The 22158-nt window shown below is 43.9% G+C and overlaps 2 protein-coding genes across 3 annotated transcripts in view; one reads left to right on the plus strand and one right to left on the minus strand.

Moving 5' to 3' along the window:
- LOC138238196 (fructose-bisphosphate aldolase A-like) overlaps nucleotides 1-22158 on the minus strand; it is a 216302-nt gene that overhangs the window by 154514 nt on the left and 39630 nt on the right. The gene's annotated exons all lie outside the window — the stretch shown is intronic.
- LOC138238052 (butyrophilin subfamily 1 member A1-like) overlaps nucleotides 1878-22158 on the plus strand; it is a 52195-nt gene continuing 31914 nt past the window's right edge. The window contains exons 1-10 of one of the 2 annotated variants that reach the window (XM_069187877.1): nucleotides 1878-2323; nucleotides 2452-2526; nucleotides 5891-6238; nucleotides 7173-7451; nucleotides 8275-8382; nucleotides 8726-8776; nucleotides 8959-8985; nucleotides 9820-9852; nucleotides 9980-10006; nucleotides 14420-16401. In XM_069187877.1, the coding sequence (XP_069043978.1) occupies nucleotides 2302-2323; nucleotides 2452-2526; nucleotides 5891-6238; nucleotides 7173-7451; nucleotides 8275-8382; nucleotides 8726-8776; nucleotides 8959-8985; nucleotides 9820-9852; nucleotides 9980-10006; nucleotides 14420-14949 (1500 nt within the window). In that variant the 5' untranslated portion in view covers nucleotides 1878-2301 and the 3' untranslated portion in view covers nucleotides 14950-16401. Of the gene's footprint in view, nucleotides 2324-2451; nucleotides 2527-5890; nucleotides 6239-7172; nucleotides 7452-8274; nucleotides 8383-8725; nucleotides 8777-8958; nucleotides 8986-9819; nucleotides 9853-9979; nucleotides 10007-14419; nucleotides 16402-22158 lie in introns of those variants that run through there. The other variant, XM_069187875.1, reaches the window with a different exon arrangement.

Below are 22158 nucleotides of genomic sequence, written 5' to 3' on the forward strand. Positions count from 1 at the left end.
GGGAACATCAAGAAGACGGATGTCATAGTTCTCCTGGGGCAGAGATTGTCTAAAACGAAAGCCTCTGCTCCCCTCATCCCTGCTGCACTCCCATCAGTGCACAGCTCTCGACGTACAGAGGACGTCCACTTTTGTTCTTTGGAGAGTTTGACTGCTGACGTGTTCTTCTAAAGTCATCGACTGTCTGGGGGTCTGTCTGTCAGACAGTCTGTTCAACCTCTGGCGGCAGGTGGCAAAGGTAGGTATTGAGGAAAAGCTGTTCTTTTTTGATTGGTGGTTAATTTTACAGGTTCTAACCACATCTTAAATGAAATAAATTAGATCGTAAATTTGGGAACAAGTGGAGTTGTGGGGATCATAGCACCAATCATGGAAATGTGCAACGACCAGGGTTGTGACTTCTTCCCAAGCAAGAATTTCATCTCTAAAAACATATAATTTAAGGAAGCAGCACTGTCATAATATGCCTTTTTTGTGCTTCTCTGCAGAGAAAAAGAGACGCAATATTTGTCCACAGAACCAGATCCCAAATCAGGCTTTCAGCTATCCTCTCAAAAGCCCTTAGACAGGCTTCTATATCACTTTGTGGGGTCATCTTTTGCAAGATGTTAGAAGGTTGGACCTGATCCTGAGTTGCAGTTTCAGAGGCTACTGTGAGACCTATCATCTGTCCTGTCATCTCCTCGCACAATCTCTGGGATGCCTCTACCTGTTCTTGCAGTAGAAGGTAGTTTGTGCCGAAGCTGCTTCTGGATCATGGAGAGTTGGTTCTGAAGGGTAATATGGGTAATATGGGTCTAACGCTCTAAGTCTTTGGCCTCCATTTGTAACGACACTGACTGGGAAAGTGCTCAGATTATCAACCTTGAGGATTCCCTAAACGACACAGCCCACAACAAAGTAATCGACTCTGATTTCCCAGCTGCGTCTTAACACCGATGTCTCTGTCTATATCCTTGGGAGCAGATAGAATATCGGTGAGGGCTCGTGCTTAACAATTATTCTGTTTGAAAAAGTAAGGGAGCTCAAAAAGCACTGAGGGCGGATTAACTCCGTTGTTGACTCGAGAGATAGAAGTGGCATCTTGTTTTCAGACATCTGCATGGACATTTTATATAGCAGCCCTTATAAGGCACAGCAATAAAACAGATTCCCAAGCCTTGATGTCAAGACGATGAGAAGTGAGCAAGTTTCATTATTCTACTATAGCCTCTAGTGGTGATCACTTCCAGATCAAAAGAAAAAGAAAAGATTCTCAATGGTGCCACAAAAGAAAGAGCTTTTGATGAATGTTCATTAATTGAGCACAATGAATATAACTTTGGTATGTAAAATTAAACCCTTTTCTTTTATTGGCACATGTTAATTTCATTATTAAAAATCCTGTATGTGAAAACTGACCTGAAAGACAAGAGAGATTGTTCGGCATGATCAACAGAGTTCAGTCATGAATGAGAAACACACACCTGGACTGATACTGATACCACCCTGATCTGTCCCTCGCTCCTGTACACTTGTACTGTCTTCATGCTCTGTGCACACGAATCAGGTCTGCAGTTCACTTTGTAGGTGAGACCTGACACAGTCTCTCAAAAAGAGCTCTGAGTGTCCCTGTTTTCCGCACTACACTGTCTCCCAGTGTGACAGGGAGTGAACAGAACCTTTTAGGGGCTGTTCTAAAGGCAGGACAGAGCTGTGTGAGCAGGAGCTGTCAGAAGAGAGTCACACAAGATGTGGCAAGATTACCTTCATGTGTTCAGGAGCCTAAAAATCCATTACAACATTCACATAACTAAAAAGGTCAACTCTCTTTCCCGTGTGTGCAATTAAACAGAGAAAACAGGATTCAAACTATCCCGACCTGCTCTTCTGCCCTCGTTCACTGCTCAGACACAGACTCAGCTCAGTGGGAGTGTTGCTCTGCAGGCTGGGTGTGTCTGTGCTGAAAGAACAGGTCTGTGCAGGTAAAGTGAAAGAAGGAAGAGAACTGTGTTCCTGTAGCAGTGAACAGCAGTTACTGTTAATAAGATGGTGGATTAAACAGGAGAAAAGACTTCACCTTACAGCCCTGAGACAATACAGCTTTTTAAATCAGCTCTGAGATGATACAGAAGGACACTGATCCAAGAGCCAAACTATGTGCTGAAGAAGTTTCAGAGGTCAAATCTGAAGCTGCTGTGCATTGGAGTGACAGCAGTGTGTGAGTGGTGACAGTGTGCTTCAGTAAAGTGTACTTCCTTTCTTCAAGAGATGGAGTCTGACCAGTCACTGTTTTTCTTCTATCTACCATACTGAGAGCTGATGTGTGGTGATCATCATCCAGGTGGGGCTACATGCTAGTAGTGGAAGGGATCCCCATTACCTGAAAAGCACTTTGTTGAGTGGAGTGTCTTGAACAGCGCTATAGATATGTAAGGAATTAATTATGAATGTATTGTTTCTTTATTGCAGAAATGGAGTCTGACCAGTCACAGTGGCTCTTTGTGACTCTGCTGTTTCTCCACCAGTCCTGTGTCTCAGGATCAGGTACAGTGAGACTCTTATTGTTGTTTTACCAACCGGACCGGTACCCAGACTTTGATGTTGAAAATGTTAGAACAATTTCTTAGAATCAAAGTCCTGAAGCTCATAGCATAAAAATCATAACATTTATAATTGTGGAAGAAGTACCTAATGATCACAACAGTGCTCTGAGATGAGTCCTGAAGTGCTGAAAGCCTGTGGAAGAGGAGGCAGAAAGCTGATGAGGGCTTGTTGCAGGACAGCAGTACTGGTTCTGTTGTGATACTGTTGCTCTGGTCACCTGTCGTAGGTGTGTCACAGTCAGCAGGGAGGACAGTCTTCCTAATTGATGACACAGAAACAGATTATCTGAACCAATGAGGATCGATCATTTTAAATGTGACTCCAAGAGATGCAGCCATGAAAATTAGACATAATTTGAATTGGGGGAAGACTGCAGCAGGAGTGAGAGAAGAAAAGGGCCTGAGAACTAATGACCTTGACTCTGAAGAAGTTGACAGACGTGAGCTTGTAAAATCTGAAGGTCTGTGGGAGGTGATTGAAACACATCTTATAAAGTGACAGCCCATTCTATTGTATAAAAAATAAATACCACATCTGAAGTTTTACTTTGAAATGTGAAGTGAGGATTACGTGCTGATGTAATCTGATGAGATGAGATCTAGACAGTGCAGATTGAAGCTCAGTCTGGGCGAATGATTAAGTTGACCCAAAACAAGAATTCTCTCGTGCAAATCTTAGTTGGATGAGTGAGCAGAAAGATACAACTGCATGTAATCAGCTTACTGTGAAGTGTAACAGTGGGGGTTTTGGAGCTACCTGTTTCACTGGCGGAGGATCAGTACCTTTTGCTGAGGTAGAGAGCAGACAGAGGTAGCGGTTTTATAGCCAGCCAGACAATATTAAGAAATGTACTATTTTTACACTAGGGTTGAAATTTCTCTTTAGAGAGTAGAAAGACGGATATCCACAATCTAAGGACTGGTGCCGTGATTCTGATGCGAACACTGGGGGACCTGCATAAGAATGATATACAGTGCCTCTTAATGAGAACCGAGGTGTTGCTGATACACGTTGATTCTCATGTGTATAACTGGACAGCCATCTAGTGGTGTACAGTGGGGAAACCTTACCCACTGTCACAGAAGCAAAGAGATAAAAATAATCTGAATTGAATAATTCTAAAGCTGGTTGCAGGAATTTTGTTTGGAGAAGAAACATGCAAGAAATGACATCAAGACTGATTATGCTTTAAGACTGGGGTGAAAGTTACCATCCCACCTGAATGTGCATTGACAACCTCTTTTTTCAAACAAGATGCATACAAAATTACGAATAAATATTTTAAATACAAATAATATAGAAAATATATCAAATGTATATATATAACATTTTATATAATTAAGATTCATTAATAACTTTTCACAAAACTTATATCATACAAACCCCAATCATGTAGTTATTATTAATAATTGATTACACTTATAAAGCACTTTTCTGGACACTCTACTCAAAGCAGTTTACAGATAATGTGGAATTTACCACCACCAGTGTGTCGTCCCACATGGATGACCTGCCAGTACATTCATACACAGCAGCTCTCAGTGAGGAGGAGATCAGAATTTTAAAATCAATTGGGGATTATATGGCCAATAAAGTGATCTTAATTAAAGCAGCATCTTAGTTTTTCCCAGGAGGGCTCCTATCCAGGTACTGACCAGGCTCATACATTCAGTGGACCGCCAGTGCTGAGATGAGGGTTGCTTGGCTGTTGCTGTACTTGTCCCGTCTGTGCAGTTGTGAGTTGCAGGGTGATATGGCTGCTGGCCAATGTCCACATCTCGATCTCAGGAACCCTAAACTACAGTAGGTCAGTCAGCTGCACTGGAGCCCCATGTGACCAGACTGACTGTGTCAGCAGCAGCACTGGGAGGTATTAACACATCACCAGGACACACAGTGGAGACACAGACACTGAACTTTCACATCTGAGCCTGGTGCTGTGACATTGCAGGACGGTGATGAGCACTGATGGGCTGAACAGTCTGTTCTTGTCATCAGCCTTTCTTCTGCTCATTATGTTGTGTGTCAGTCTGGGATCAATGTCCTCCACTGAGTCACTGTGTCATCAGACCCCTGAGCACCTGTGGGATGAGCTGACAGACTCAGAGACAGTGTCAATCATGGCCAAGTCACACTGCTGACCTGAGAGCTGCTTCACCCTCTCTGCCAGTCTGTGCCTCAGTGTGGTAGTTAATCTTTGCTACATCAGGTACCCGTCACTTACAGAGGGAGTCCTGGAGTGACCCAAACCACACAGGACATTACAACATGTCAGAAGTGTGACTGTGGAAGATGGAGAGATGTTACAACTGACACTTGTAGAAACAGCCTTGCTGGATCTTTCCTGTTGTTTGTCATCATTACGTACTGTGAGTCTAAAAGAAAAAATCAAGAATCATGTCCTTCTGTCCCCCATTTGTTAAAAGATTGTATTAAAAGTACAGTATTAATCAGCAGTTTAATCTGGGTTCTGTATGTGAAGTGTTTCAGTTTATAAAGGACCAGAGAGCAGAGAGACAAAGAGCCTGATTTAACCCCCTACTGTCACTGCAGAGTAACAGACCCTCAGTGAACACAGTCACAGCTCTATCAGGGAGTGAAGCTAAGGATCTGAGTGTCCTGAGAGGCATTTGGAAAAACTGCTGTGAAGAAGTAGAGCAGCTAATAATAATAGGGTGCGAATGAGGCTCTACAGCCAAAATGTTGTTTCCTTTCTTCTCTTTGCAATAAACATATTAGAAGAAGGTTTTTAGTCAGGATTTTTAAGGAGTTTAGGGAAGGTGACTGATATTTTTGTGGACAGAGTTGCAGTACTTTGAGACATAACAGGAGAAGGCGCTCTCATCCATAGATGTAGACATAGATGTCAGAGATTCAATTAAAGAGAACAGAAACAGCCATATCAGTGAGAGGTTTGGTATTGATATAGATTTGAGTATCATCAGCATAGAAATGATAATTGAGGCCATGTGATCTTAAAAGCCGACCTAGTGGAAACATAAATACTGAAATGTAGGGGCCGCTATCAAGCCTTGAGGAACACCAGATTAAGTCCAATGAGTCCAATTTCAGAACTAAATCTGCCAAGAGAGACAAAGTGACAGAGATCAGTGAGGTAAGATTTGAACCACAAGATGGTGAGATGAGACTCTCACTGATCTTAAATGCTCAATAATCACTTGTGGTTTGAATCGGAATATTCAGATTATGCTGTATATTGCCAGTTGCTATCAGAGTTTTTTTTTCCACTTCTTAAGCTGTGGTGAAAGAAAGACTCCAGCAAACTGTGCTCTTTCTCTTTCAGAGTGGTTTCAGGTTGTTGGTCCAGCTGTTCCTGTGTTTGTTTTCCCTGGTGAAGACACTGTTCTGCCCTGTTACCTCTCACCGGGCATCAGTGCTGAGGATCTACAGATCGGGTGGTTTAGAAATGATTACACAGCTCCTGTGTGTTTGTACCAGAACCACGGGTATATATTTGAGGATCAGATCCCATCATACAGGGGAAGAGCTGAACTTTTCCCAGAGGAGCTCTTCAAAGGCAACGTGTCTCTGAGACTGAGAGATGTGAGGCGCTCTGATCATGGGCTCTATAACTGCCTGGTTCGATCTCCTCAGCATTTTGAAATAGCTCTTATTGACCTGAGTGTTAGAGGTGAGTAGCTTTCCACATGTTTTTTTTTCTTTTCTTCTAATACACATCTTTTACATAAGACAACTGAACGCAGTACAGCATGACACTACACAACACAGCAAGGTAAAGTCCACTTCTGTTACTCAGGGTCAAACAACACAATATTGATCACAGAACCTGACACAGATCCTCCTCTGTGTACTCACACAGACAACATGACCACTTTGATTTGTGATGTGATTCTGTGAATACTACTACTAATAAGAAACAAGTAATAGATTTATTCCAAGCTGAAAAAAAGAAGAAAGAAACAACATTTCTGCCGTGAAGCCTTCTTCAGGTGGGAGAAAGACAGGGCAGTAGGCAAAGGTAATGTAGCAGGAGAACAAAAGTTGGGAGAAAAGCTGCAGCTAGGATCACACCTTCCCCCTTCTCTTAACAACAAACTACTTTTCTTCTAAATTCTCTCTATACATTGTAAGTTTCAATTCACACCTCTCTACACCTATTCTGACTTCACACCTCTTGATTGGCCTCTCTGTCCCCTGCTCCCGCCTCTCACTCCTCCTCCCTCCCAGCCTTTGTTCTCCCGCTACTTTACCTTTGCCTACTGCCCTGTCTCGCTCACACCTGAAGAAGGCTCCACGGCCGAAACGTTGTTTTCTTTCTTCTTTTTTAAGCATAGAATAAGCCTATTACTTGTTCCATTGCAGCCTACGCATGCTGATGCAGCTCCCCACCTGAACTACTACTACTAATAATACTGTTGTTACCTGACAAATTATATCTGTGCTTGAGTCATAAAAGTCACCATATTTTAAATTTAAACCACATTAAAAATATAAAACAAAATTAAACAGTTTATGCTTTATCTATTATGTTTTGAAAGAACAGAATTTTACTCCTCTGTGCTTTTGTTAGCTGTGAAATGTCTCCTGTTGTGTTGAATCCACAGCCCTGGGCTCCCAGCCCTCAGTGTCTCTCCACTCCCCTGGAGGAGATCAGGCCCAGCTGCTGTGCAGATCAGAGGGCTGGTTCCCTCAACCTGCAGTGATCTGGACAGACAGGGATGGAAACGAGGTGACATCACAGCCCCCCACAGTGGACACGGACAGTCAGGGGCTCCTCAGTGTCAGCAGCTACATCTCAGTCAAACAGGAGTCCAACATCTTCTCCTGCCTGGTGAGAAGTGCTCTTCCTGAGACAGACTGGGGATCTCAGCTCCACATACCCAGTGAGTATTAAACATGAACACCAGAGCTCACCTGTAACACAGCTGAGGTATAACACACACCCAGGATATAACACACCTGGGACATTGAGCACAACCTGCACTAGGAGCTTATTGTGAAAGGACTGAAAACCCATTATAAAGCTTTGCATCTCAGTCTGGGACAAACACAGTTAAATCACTATTAACACGAACAATTTTTTGACTGATCATCAAGAAATATATAATATAACAGGTGGAGCCATTTGTGCAGTAAACACACAGGAGTGGGGACAGGCGGTGAAGTGTGTGCAGTAAACACACAGGAGTGGGGACAGGCGGTGTAGTGTGTGCAGTAAACACACAGGAGTAAGGACAGGCAGTGTGGTGTGTGCAGTAAACACACAGGAGTGAGATCAGGCGGTGTGGTGTGTGCAGTAAACACACAGGAGTGAGGACAGGCGGTGTAGTGTGTGCAGTAAACACACAGGAGTGGGGACAGGCAGTGTGGTGTGTGTAGTAAACACACAGGAGTGAGGACAGGCGGTGTGGTGTGTGCAGTAAACACACAGGAGTGAGGACAGGCGGTGTGGTGTGTGCAGTAAACACACAGGAGTGAGGACAGGTGGTGTGGTGTGTGCAATAAACACACAGGAGTGGGGACAGGCAGTGAATGGGTAAAACGCAGTCCAGAATCATGGTCCAACAAAGCTGGAGTCTTGTCTGATTGCTTATCCATTGTCAGGAGAGAGGGGGTGTGGTCGGCTGCCAAGGCAATTCTCCACTATGGCGCTACTTTTATTCAAATTACTCGGAATAAAAAATAGCTATTCTTTCTGCTTTCCAGGAGATTATTTCCCTGCTCCCTCTGGCTGGATGGTGGCTCTCTTCCTAACAGCAGCTGTTACTGTAGCAGCATCAGTACTTCTGGTGATCCAGTGGAGAAGAATGGACAGTATGTGCCCATTGCAAATATATTTATATCTATATCTGAATGTCTGTGTTAGGATTTATTGGTCTTCTGTGTGACAGTTTATAAGCATCACAGGACACCTCCTCTTGGAGACACCATGTCTAAAACTGGACACCCCAGGAGGCCATCTTCTCAGAATGTCCCACTGTGAGTGCTTATGTAGATGAGTCAGTTTGAAGCCTCTTGTTTTCTTCTCAGGAATTGTTCCATCAAAATCCCTTGTGCAGCAGTAAATACAGGGTTTGAAAGTTATAATTGGAGTTATAATTGGATACATCAGACCAGTACCAGTTACAGTGTTACTGAATCTGTCTGTCTCTTACAGAGCAGGAGGCACTGTGGAAATCTGAACTATATTATATTATGGCAGTATATGGTGAGTAAATAAGTTTTTTCCATAGTTATTCTGCAGGAGGTCACACTAAGAAATTGTTTTTTATTTGTATTGCACTCAGATTAATGAAAATTTGAGCATTCTGAGCAATACTTAACTTAAAAATGCACTGAAAGCTTAAAAATGCAGCTGGATTGTATAATTCATTCATTATTATTTTCCAGGAATTCCAGTCGTTCGTGCAGAAATCGGTAAGATCCTCAGACCGGCCTGACTCTCTACTGGACTGTAGTGTCAGTGTTCAGCATTTATGTCTTATCTCTCTCGATGGGTCAAGCACCAGACTGCAGGGTGTCCTGTGATGTGTCTGTGTGTCTTATTGCCTTGTGCTGCTCAGTCTTATTGGGTAAGACTCCAGTCTTACAGCCACTGCTGCTGTAACGAACAGTTCTTTCGGGACCCTATGCGGACGACACAATCCAGAATAGTGAGGAAACACTGGAAAAGTCATGCAGGAACAGGGATGAAAACAGGGGGACGTGTCCATACGGTGCTGGTGATCCGGGGAGGTGTGGCTGAGGCGATCAGTCCAGAATAAATCCAAAAGGGGGAATCCAAAAACGAAAGCAAAAGGTCCAAGGCTGGGAAATCCATCCAAACAAGAAATTAAAATCAGGTGCCGGGTCGGGACCGGCAGGGGGAACAAGGACAGGAGCAGGAGCAGGAAGTTAAAAACATAACAGAGCCAAGCGCAACCAGGTCCCGGGCTCGCACGATGCAGGGATCAGATGCAGAGCGCCGGGTGAAGTGAGCGCCTGTCTTTTAAAGGCGAACAGAAACAGGGAAGAAACAAGGAACAGGTGGCAGGAATTATACAAATGAGGAAGGGCTGGAGCGCCCTTAAGAGGAGGGGTTACGATCGTGACAGCTGCTCACACTCATTGACACTCTGATCCACACTGCAGTGGAGACTGGGGATCCTGAAATGGACTGACTGCAGACTGTAGTATAAACTCTGCTATAATAACAAGCGAGAAGCAACATAGCTCTTTAATACAATAAAGATCTACTCTCTCTCTTTGCAGATGCTGTGAAGCGAGCTCCTATCCCTAAATCACGTATGTACACTGTGTGAAACTTTGCTCTCTGACAGCACTGACATTTGTGACTGTGATTAACAGTGTCTGTGTCTCTGTGTTCCAGTGTGTGTCTGTGATTAATAGTGTCTTTATCTCTGTGTTTCAGAATGGCAGTGGATCTGCAGTGCTGCAGGTAGGACTGTCTCTTCTTGATGACACAGGGGCTGTTTTCCATCCTGGTGTCTAGGGTTATTGAATTTAGTCTCAGACGATCTCTTTAGTGTGAGATGGTCATTTGTGGTGTCAGCAGAAGTAGATGGATTTCCATGTCATGTTTCATGTTTCTGGTGGGAATTTTTATCTCCATTCTATGTTTCAGTCTAGCAGCCAGAGTGTCTCCTGGAGGGGTTGAAAACTCGTTTCTCTGAAGGCCATGTGCTCTGGTCTCTGCTCACTCCTATATGAGGGGCTGCAGGCTGAATGTGGCAAAGCCAGTGACCCTGGAGTCTGGGATAATAGTGGAATATCAGGAGGAATCAAGGACAGAGCCAATATCATAACTAGCAGCTGTTAGGGCTGTGAAGATTAAAGATTAAAGATTAAAGATCTCTCCAAGCCCATTGTTTCTCATTTCATCTCTGATGGCCATGATTATACTAATCTCTTTGTCTGTGTTCTCAAACCTGGTTTTCCTAACTCCTACATCAGAAAGACTTCAGAAACTAAAATTATCCTGCACTTGGATCACACCTTTCCCCTTCTCTCAGTGACAGACTAATTTTCTTCTAAATTCTCTCTATTCATTGTAGGTTTCATTTCATACCTCTCGACACCTATTCTGACTTCACACCTCTCGGTTGGTCTCTCTTTCTGTCCCCTGCTCCCGCCTCTTACTCCTCCTCCCTCCCAGCCTTTGTTCTCCCGCTACTTTACCTTTGCCTACTGCCCTGTCTTTCTCACACCTGAAGAAGGCTCCACGGCCGAAAACGTTGTGTTTTCTCTCTTCTCTTTTCAGAATGGAATAAACCTATTACTTGTTCCTCTGCAGTCTACACATGCTGACACATCTCCCTGCCTGATCTCCTTAAATTGTTGTGAGAGGGAAAGACTTACAGCAATTTTGGAAGAATTATGGAGGGTGACTGGTACTGATTAAGATGAATCTGGTAAATGTGGTGTAAAGGGTTAATCTGAGTTCAGCACACCAGGGTATCTCCGTCTCTGTTTGTGATTATTGTATCTAAGAGACATGGAGTAGAGGAATTCTCCTGTCCTGGAATTCCTGAGTTTGACTGAAGGAAGAAGAGTTAATCTGAAGAGTGAAAGTCTCTTTGGGAAGAATGTCTGAACAGTGGACTGTGCAGGCTTCTCCAAAAGGGTACCAGTAGAAAATCTACTAGCCCGGGGGGGATCCCTCTGCCAGAATTAATTACAGGGCACTCTGATGTGCACATTTTAAGTGACACACTTACTTAAAGCTGTAATTTGAGGTTCATGGGCTGGTGTCACCACACCTGTCTGGTTAACAAGGGGTCTGGGGCAGATGCCTATAGCCTCTCAGTCAGGGGGTATTTATCTGGGAATGAGGGGTTCTTCCCAGGAAAGGGGGGATATATGTGTGTCCTGACAGAGCTGTCAGATCCAGTCAGAAAGACTGTGGACTGTTACTTTCCCAAAGTCTGGGACTCTTTACCATCAGGTGGTTTAGTAGTCATGGGAAGAGGAAGCATGTTGGGGTGTTTTTCTGTCAGCATTTCAGTCGAGCTTTATTGTCTCATTTTGTTTTATAGAACACACAATCATTTACGAACAAAAAAGTCAGTGGGGCTCGGCTAGCACTGTTGGTAGAGTATGACAGTCACAATCTCAGGGTAGTGGGTTTGTGTCCCACACTGGGCGCCAGGTCATCCATGAGTTACAATTCAATGGACTGGCGTCACTTCCCGGCTGTACCCTGCCTTGTGCCCGTTGCTTGCCGAGATAGGCTCTGGGTTCCCTGCGACCCTGAATGGGATAATGCGGTTTGGAAAATGGATGGATGGAAGAAGTCAGTCCAACAGTGTTACAGCACGATAAGGGAGAGAATATTTACGATACATTATGTGAAAGAAAAATAGTGCAGTGGGGATAAAAGATTTCCGGGGGCACAGAAGCGTCTCCCACACAGGAGAAGTGTGAATGCGCAGTGCAGGGGCTGAGAGATAATATCCTTTGGTTTCTTTGCCACCCTTTGTTTGTACAGGATATTTGAGGCGGTTTGTTTTGCTCTAACTAATTTGTTACTTATTTTGATTAGTTTTTCCTGCTTATTACAATCAATGGTACTGATGTTACTAAACCAGCAAGCAAGACAGTATTTAAAGACAGTTTCAGCAAAAGACTTGTAGAAAAGTGTTATCTGACGTTTATTTTTTATTAATGGTCTTGCAGCATGTGTCTCAACCCCATGTACTTGTAGTCATTGACAATTTCTACAGTTTGACCATTAATTACAATAGGTTGGAGGGGGGTTGTATTTTTCTTAAAATCAATGACATGCTCCTTTGTTTTCAAAACATTTAACTGCAAAAAGAACTTGTCGCACCATTTAGTAAAGTCAGTTAGACTAACTGGGTCCCTTGATAAGATGAGCAGTGTCATTTTCAGCCTTATTGAGATGCCTGTTTGTGTGTTTGCCTCTCTCAATTGTCAGTGTACAAAATGTACAGTAAGGGGGATAAAACACAGCCCTGTGGTGATCCAGTGGGAGTGCAGCGAATGTCAGAATCCCAGTTTGACCTGTTGAGTTCTCTTTGTTAAAAAGTTTAGGACCCATCTTATCAATTTACTGTTTAGCTTTACATTAACATCCGAGTGCTTAACATCCGAGAGGAAATGTCAACCAATAATATCCTTACAAATGAGCTTGCTGGATCAAGATGCTGATAGACCAGATTTAACAATGTGAGGATTGCATCAGCAACCCCCTCTGTTCTCTGTGTGCAAACTGCAGGAGGTCAGTAAGGTCCTGTGTGTTCTTTGTGATGTACTGTTTTAAGATTCTCTCCAGGCTTTTCATTGGGAGAGATATAAGAGCAACAGGCCTGTAGCTGTTAAGCTCAGTTAGCCTGGCTGTTTTTGGAATAGAGATAAGGATGGATTTCTCCCACAGAGAAGGGAGGATTTGTAAATTTAAGGACATTTGTAAAAGCAAACAGAATATATTGCACAGCTGATCTGCACAATATTGTAATTTGCAGAAGTCTTCCACACTGCCGTTTGTATACTGGGCTGGGGAATAGATCTGAGAGCTGTGAGCTCTACTGAGACAGGCTGCAGTGATGGGGGTTCAGTAAGGGACTCAGTGGAGTGTTTGACTCAGAATAGATCCGTCATTTCAACAGCAGTTCATCGTTATCACTACTATCAACAATGATTAGGAGTTTTTATCTCAGATTTGACCCCAGAAGGGTCTTCACGGGGCAGGATGAGTAAATTTAGCTTCTGTGTTTCCATATCAGACAGGTCTTTATCTCCTTAGTGTGACACGGTGACTGTATTCTACACAGAATAGATGCATTTAGATGCAAAATATCTGTAGAAAATGTAAATTTTTATTCCACGCTGAAAAGAGCAGAAAAGAAAAGCTGTAAAGATGAAGCATGGGAGAACAAAAGCCAGGAATGGAGAGGAGGCAGGAGCAGGAAAGAAACAGAGTGAGCACTCAGGTGAGACCTGCAAAAAAATAGAGAGGATTAGATGGAAACAAGCCTGTCAATGAAAAAAGGGGCAAGATGTGATCCTAGTTTCAGAATAATTCTAGTTTCAGCAATAGGACTTCTGAAACTGTAGCGCAGCTGGTTGCAGCACGGTGATGTCACTGTCCTCCCTGCGTATAACGGGGACCTCAGCTGTCAGGTCTCCTCTAGCTCAGTCGGCTGGTTCTCTGTTGTGTGAGGCTGGAGACCCAGGTTCATTCCCAGGTGTTGTGGGATTAACCAGCAGGGTGGAGCAGTAAGGGCACGAGCCCATGCAGAACCGCAATAGTCGCATAACCCCCCTTTGAGAATGCAGATGGAGAGATCACTCTGTTTATGGCCGTTGGAACATGTTGGCTTCAGGGTTGCAGTTTCCAAACTTGTCTCATCTCTCATCATTAAACTTAAGGAGCTCTTTGTGCCAAGATGAGGTCGGGTGTCTTTTATAAATGTATTTATTTTTAATGCAAATTGAAAAGAGAGTTTAACTTGCTAAGCAAAAAAAAAAAGCAAAAAATGGTGTTCATTTTCTGAAGCATGTGAAGTCCCAGAGATCTCTTTTTCAGAGAGAAGACTTGATGAACAGCAGTGTTGTAGCTAGTCATTTGAAGAACAGAATGCTTAATTAGAATCAGTGGACAGCATATACATATGCTTATATATCCATTCATTATAGGGGAAAATAAAGGTTAATTCCTCTGTGTAAAGTAGAAAGTTAAAACAGTGTTTTGGGTGTTAAGCCACTTCACGTGCCATATATACATCTACAGTGTATAGAGAATGTACTTATATACACAGAATAGACAGAATACTTTATTTGTAATGGAATTGGCAGGAGCCTGTTGTGATGTTTGTGTTTTATTCCCCAGCTGCTGTGACTCTGGACCCTGATACAGCTCACTGTGAGCTCAGCCTGTCTGAGGATGGGAAGAGAGTGAGACTGGGACAGACGAAGAGTCTCTCTGACAAACCTCACAGATTTGATTCCTGGCGCTGTGTCCTGAGCAGGGAGGCCTTCACCTCAGGGAGACACTACTGGGAGGTGGAGGTGAACAACAGCTGGAGAATAGGAGTGACCAGAGAGTCTGCACTGACGAAAGGGAGGTTCATCTTCTCTCCCCAGCAGGGTTACTGGTGTCTGTACTCTTACCTTCATGATTTCTATGCTCTCACTAGACCTTTGACTGATCTCAACCAAAGTCTGCAGCCCAGGAAGCTGGGGGTGTGTGTGGATATTGAGGAGAGGAAGGTCTCCTTTTACACAGTGGAGTCCAGAGCTCATCTCTACACTTTCACTGACATGGTCTTCCCTCAGGGGGAGAAGATCTATCCTGTCTTCTGGACCTTGGATGAGTGTAAAGACCTTGTGCTGCTGCCTGCTGTCAGTCTGGAAATTTAACCTGTTACTGACTCATGAACACAGGCTGACTGTCTCCCAGCTCTTTGTCTCACTAGTAATATTATTTATATTAAGTGTTTAATTTGTGTTGATGTGATCATGTGATGAGTCGAGGGAACAGAAGTTGGGAATAGAGCATCCTTCAGGAGGGTAGTGAGATAATGTAAGTTTTAAATGGGGGAAAATAACATGTACTGTATGAGAGGGGTAGAGAGACCCTTGTATGAGCCTGCTGTATTCCTGACTTGTATATACAGTATCTTTGGAAACCTGGGTTTTGTGTTCTAATTTTGTAGAAAATAAATGATCTAATCCCATTTAAGCTCCTCTTGTATGTCAGTGACAATCATGTACTAGAACTGGGAGGGAACCGCTGACAGGCGGAACAGGAACTGTGATGTAGATGGTGTCAGGAAGTGGCTCAGGGTGTTTATGGGAGTTGTAGTTTGTAGGCAGCGCTGTGTCTGTGAGCAGCTACAGCCAGTCTAATACCTGGCTCCCCTTAAGACAGGGTTTACATCAGCATATTCAGTTTTGTGTATTTTATGTTCTTATTGTGTTTATTTTTACTGTGGTGGTTTGTTTAGTGTGAGAGCAGTTTTATTTGATCTGTGACCCAGGGAGAAGTGTTATTATGCCCGTTTCTCTTTTTTTCTTCTCTTTTCTGTATTTTAGTTCCCAATAAAGTGTGATAATTGGCCAGTGAAGCTCTGTTTTACTTCATATGAAACCCCAAAACCCTAAACCGAGCCCAGGATTTTACATCTGTTTGCTGGCAGCGGCGAGTTTTTTTCTTCACGGACAGAAACTTGGGCTCCATGTCAGTCTTGTCTTCTGTCCTGCTGTTTGGACATTTCATGTGGATGATTCTCTGTCTGCAGAGGGACTGTGTCGTGAGAGGTAGTTTTAACACACTCCCTTGTGCGCTGGTTAGTGTGGTAATTGTGAGACGCTCCCTAGAGCAAGCGGGTAAGAGGATGGCAACAGACCTGCTGTTCAAGTAAAAAGTGAAGTTAAACTCATTCCTGGTGTTGTGTTCAGCTGTGTTTAATATATATAAACTAACCCGAAACAGGAGAGACTGCACCAGGAGATTACTGCACTGCTTCGGCAGTTCATGTACTCAGCAGGATGAGCATCATTATCTGAGGGATTATTTTTGTAACTTTGGGATGTATATTTGTTTCCTTTCATTATTTTGTCCCTCTCTCTACCTTGGAACAAAACGTGCTAATACAGTCTAATACAAGGCTCCCATTAAGACAGAATTACATTAGCATAATTCAGTATTTTGTAATTTCTGTTCTTTTTGTGTTTATTTCTATTGTGGTGGTTTGTTTAGTGGGGTAGGAGTTTTTTTTATCTCTGACCCATGGGAAAGCTGACATGCTGTGTCAGTTCTTTTTTTTCTGTTAATTTCTTCATTTTAGTCTCAATAAAGTGTGATAATCAGCCTGTGGAAGCTCTGTTTTCCTTCATAACATAGCACCCTCACCGGAAGCCAGCCTTCTGCCCCTGTGACCTCTGACACTAGTGCATTACAGCAAGAAGCGCCATGGGAGACCTTTAAGGTGCAATTCCAGCTGGCAGACTGGACCAATGGCTGGAGCCAGGAGGAGATGGCAGGCCACCTGGCCTCAGCACTGGAATGCAAAGCTTGCCAGGCCCCTCTGAAAGGCACAGGGATGAAGGGTACCCTTGTCCCCATGATGTTGGGATAGGATAGCGCCGACTCCGTGGGCAGAGGCATCCAGTTCCAGGACAAAAGGCAGCGAGGGATCAGGGTGACGGAGGAGTGGAGCGGAGGTGAAAAGGTGCTTAAGGTGTCGAAAGGTGCAGTCAGCTTCAGGAATCCACTTGTCGTGACAGAGGCCCTTGCGGGTCAAGGAGGTAATGGGAGCCGCGACAGAACTGAAGTCTCTAATAAAGCGGCGATAAAAATGGGCAAATCCCAGTAAACGCTGAATCTGTTTTAAATTCTCGGGGGTGGGCCAGTCCCTTATGGCTTCCATCTTGGCACGGTCCATCTCAACACCAAGTATGTATCCTAGAAATGGTACCTTAGACACATGTAAAAGGCAATATGGCATATAGCTTGTTGTCAATAAGGTGAGGAAGGACCTCCCGGACATGGGTTGTGTGCTCCTGAGGGGTGCTGGAGAAGACCAAGATATCATCCAGGTAGACCAGGACATACCTATTAATAATATCGCACAAAATGTCATTCATAAAATTCTGAAATACGGCCGGGGCATGACCTGATATTCATAGTGGCCGTGAGTGGTGATGAAAGCCTTCTTCCCTTCGTCGCCCTCGCGGATGTGGATGAGATGGTAGGTGCCGCTCAGTCAAATTTCGAGAAGATTGTGGCTAGATAGATTCTATAGTGGCGGGAATAAGAGGCAGAGGGTAGCGGTTCTTAACCGTTCAGGACTGGTGTGGGCCTTAATTGCGCCCGGAGTTCTGAAGGTCAGAACTGGTGTGGGCCTTAATTGCGCCCGGAGTTCTGTGACTCGGGATCGGTGTGGGCCTTAATTGCGCCCGGGGTCCTGAGATTAGCTACGCCTTGATCGTGCACGGATTGGCGTGGTGTGGTTTTTTGTTTTAAAGGAAACAGGAGTAGAAAAGATATATATGTATGTATGTTTTTGGTGTTTTCCTTGTTTGTGAAATATATATACACACGCACGACACTAACATAAACACACCTCATAATAAAAGAGCAAAGCATTAAGTAGCGGGATTTAAAGGACGTTGAGACCCGAGAATCGCCCTGATTGAGCTCAGTGCGTAAGTCCACCCCGGGGCAAAAGCAGCGATGCTGGCGTTCTGGGGATGGTGAATTACTGATCAAGAAAGGGGGTTTTCGAGGTCTCGTCCCTTACCTGTGAACAGTGCGGTGTAAGTCCTCTCTAAAGTCTCTGAGAGGTATTTAGATCTGGAGGTAACAGACGCCCTTGGCTGAATGAGTGCAGGAATGCACAGGTTTTTCAAGTGAAAGCATCCCCTTACTGTATGAGCTGTTACCTCACACACGACAAAAGTAAAAGAGACCGAACATGTGTGCTAACTGATGGTTTGAGAAAGTGGTGGAAGGGTCCGTTTATATATCGGAAAAGTGTAAGTTGACGGAAAAGAAGTAGAAAAATATGGAAAAAGCTGAGTTTGTCAGAGGGAATTTGGGGCGAAGACGCCTGTAAAGAAAGCATATGAGTATTGATTGGCAAAAGCACAAGCATGTAGCTCCCACCCTGGTGCACGGCCGGCACCAGTGGTGGCAGATACATGAGAAAAAAAAAGAAATTGGGATGTGACTTAAAAGTGTGTTTACGGGGAAAACAAAAACCCGGAAGAAAAGATACTTTACTCGCTACGAAAGAGTATAGAAAAAAAGCTAAAAGAGGCAGTACAGGAGAATGAGAAACTAAAGAAGGAATTAACTCCTGGTCACGCTGCACTGGTTAATGTGCTGCAGCCAGCGACTAAGTTATATCCTGCTCTCCCACAGGGAACAAACAGGCAGGAAACAAAAATAATTGGGATCAATTCCCACAGTGGCCATATGGAGAAGGGGGGTCTGATTGGGATAACACTTGGTATGAGTGTGATAAAGACGGATCAGGGTCTCCCCTGTTAGAGGGAGGGCGCCCGCAGATCTGTACTCTCACTCGAAGTGGGAAAGGACTTGATGTAGCAGGGGCTGGCACCGTTGATGACAGCGCCACTCTAACACTGTCTCGCACCCCGTCGAGGGGGTCTGCAACTTCCCTGATTCCCCCATACGATCAAATCCAAAACCGTAAGATAATGACCGGTGGGCTAAAGTACCGCACCCGAAATTAGAAATGCAGCGAACCTGGAGTGCGCTTCAGGAATTAAAAGGATTCATGTAGAAGTAAAACAAGAATACAGCACATTGTATTACGAAGAGAAAAATATATTCTCGATGTGTATGTGTGTTTTATGAATTTGTGTGCCGGCATGTATGTGTGTAACTGTGAGTTTTGGTATACTAAATGACGGTGTGAGTGTGTTTAGCCAGCGGGACTGGCTAGAGATGTAACTAAAGAGACTTGACGAAAATCAACTTAAGGAGATTGGAAAATATAAGAGCGTCTGAAACGTATAAGTACAGTACAGGTGGACGTAAAAGTAGTTAAACAGTTTTTGTATTTTTATACAATTAGTTGCAATAATGGAAACAATTTGGTTTTATTCGAATGTCTCGAAACCAGACATGCTGAAACGCTGTAGGTTTAGAATCGAGACTGGGGAGAATAACGTCTTGTGAGAAAATCTGTTTACCTAACGATTAGATCCTGTAAATCCCTTATAGCCTCCCTATGTCTGTCCCAGTCCAGTGGTTAAAAATGTACTGTTAATGGAGTGTTGGTTTCTCTGTTAAGGGATACTGGAGCACTACTGTCATGCTTGTTTCACTCCTCTGTTCAATAGTGTGCTATAGATTAATGTATATGGGAAGATGGCAGGAGGCCACAGGAGTATTGGGACAGCAATTTTTACTTGCCGAGTACCAGATTTTAATGGGTGGTTTTATTCCAGATCTATTGGGTTGGAATATTATGCATTACAAAGAATGACTATCCAGAACAGGGTATCACGTGGCTTCAACTGGCTGTGATCATTCAGTATGTTGATGGTATTCTGAGTGCTTCCTCTGACGAGGAAACCCACAAGTCTGAGTTGCTTCAGCTTTAGAGTGTCTAATAGAAGCAGTTATGATAAGGCCCTTTTATGTCTAGCATTGTGAAATTTTAACAGGGCCTGGGTGCAATGTTTTTACAGGGTGAGCACAACTCTTAACAGATCTGCTTAAGGGGGGAGTGCAGTACAAGGACAAGATTGCCTTGGTTCCTGCAGCAAAAGCCGCCTGTAATAATTTGAAACAAGCTCTCTTACAGGTGCTGAGACTGGGGTTTCCTCAGATGGATCAACCATTCCTTTGTATTATTGCAAGTTGCTGACAGAGGCCACCCAAGGAGCGAGCAGGTCCTGGAGGCGTGGGGACCACCACCTGAAGGAGGGCACAACCTCATCCCAGGAGAGTGGGTGTGGATCAGGAAATTTCCTTCACAGGTTCTCCAGCCCAGGTGGGACGGACCCTACCAGATCCTGTTGACAACCGAGTCTGCGGTTCGAGTGGAAGGAAAAGATCGCTGGATCCACGCGCCACACTGCCGACGAGCCTCATCCCCATTTACAGACTCAGAATGAAATCATTTCTGTTAATAACGATAATTGTTGCTGTAGGACTATGTTCCGCAGGAATTAATGATCATCTCTCCCACAAAGGAGAACATGGAATTAATTCCTTTTTAGGCCTCTCCTATCTGACAGCTAAGAAAACCAACCAAAGTGCCTGCTGGGTGTGTGCCGCATTACCCAAATATGTACAGGGAGGACTTTCTATGGGAGCCATTCCTTGGCGTCGCGAGGAAGTCATAGGCATGATCATTTGGAGGGATAATTTAGGAGATTTTAATATGACAAACTATGGGGGTTGCCATAACACGACTTTAACCTGCACAACATTACAATATCTACAGGAGCGAGGCTTAGAGCCCACGAGTTTCACAGGCTCTTACGCTCCTAAATATAACAGAAGCCATACACCACCATACCTGACTCTAAATAAGGAACGTGAGGGAAACATATGTTTCAGCACACTAATGGTCTGCACTTGGTTGGATGGAGTCGTTGCAACCTTACCATCGCTGCAAATATATCCACCTCTACCTTCCAAATTCCAGGATGGGATCGGCTCACCCCACAATTCGGTATAAGCTTCTTATTTTCAGAGGCATGGGGAGCGCCAAACGGAACATCTTTCATTTGTGGAAAACGAGCCTACCCATGGTTGCCAGCCCAGTGGTCTGGCTCATGTTATTTAGGATATGTGGTTCCTCATATCCGTGTTCAAATCCACAGCCCCTTCGGACCCAACCACAGACCACAAAGAAAATTGGCTGATTGGGAATATTATTTAGGTATAATATTTCCACAAGCCGGCATGAACTTTCTGAATCGAGAGTTAATTCAAATGGCCTCGACTTTAGAAGAATTAGCAAATTCTACCTCATCTAGTCTGAATGCTGTTAATGATGAGATGGTAGCCCTCAGAACAGTGGCCATGCAGAACCGACTAGCTTTAGATTATGTACTGGCGGCCCAAGGAGGAACTTGTGCAGTAATTGGCACTGAATGCTGCACATATATTCCTGATAATTCTGAGCACATCTCAGATCTGGCCCAACACATTTACAATGAGGGACAGAAATATCAGGACTATTATACTGAAAATTGGGGAACTGGGTCTTGGGTAAAGTCTGTGTTTGGGGCCTGGGGTGGAACCTTTTTATAGTGTTTATCTGTAGGAATAGTATTGTTTATATGTATAATTGTAATCATCACGTTCACAAAAACATGTATCACATCTTGCTATAACCGTGGAACGTACAATGACATGGCAATACATACCTGTTCGCCAAGAAAGGAAATATCTGCCCTGACATTGTACGTATAAAAATAGGCTACACTGATGTACAGATGCAGCCATTCAAAGTGCGTGGTACAGACACCACAGTACAGATACCGCAGGTATGATGACACGGGGTACCGCGGTGCGTGAGTGGTTGACCGACAGGGGCACTCGTGGTCCGTTGGTCTGTCGTAGAAAGACTTTCTGTAAACGTCTTTACTGTGCCCGTTGTAGATATTTAATTTTACCACTGAAGGGAAATCTTAGTAGCTGAGCATAAAAAGAATAGGAGCATACTGTAACGCGTGTGAAGGCCATAAACGATATTAATTTTGGAACGTAAACATACAGTATATAGCTGGTCTTGGTACTTTAAAGAAAAAAATACACACCGGTATTCCATTTCTCCCTAAACATTGTAAGCTTCGAAGTCTTTAACTAACGTGATACCGGAGTCAACAAGCATACTTTTAGAATTTGATTAAAAGGGAATATAATATGGAATCGCGTATCTAAAGAATTTAATAACGGTATGATTATATCCGTGTACTGCGGCAGGGCTGTGTAGGGCTGTTTCGCCTGCCTGATCATGCGAGCTGTCTTGTAGCCTACTGGTCTAGGCGCGTGACTACCCACTGGCAGGTTGTGTGTTCGAATCCAGCTGGTGCTGGACTTTTCATTTTTATTTATTTATTTTTTAATCGCGTAAC

This window comes from Lepisosteus oculatus, chromosome 4 (genome assembly GCF_040954835.1).
Source record: "Lepisosteus oculatus isolate fLepOcu1 chromosome 4, fLepOcu1.hap2, whole genome shotgun sequence".
NCBI lineage: Eukaryota > Metazoa > Chordata > Actinopteri > Semionotiformes > Lepisosteidae > Lepisosteus > Lepisosteus oculatus.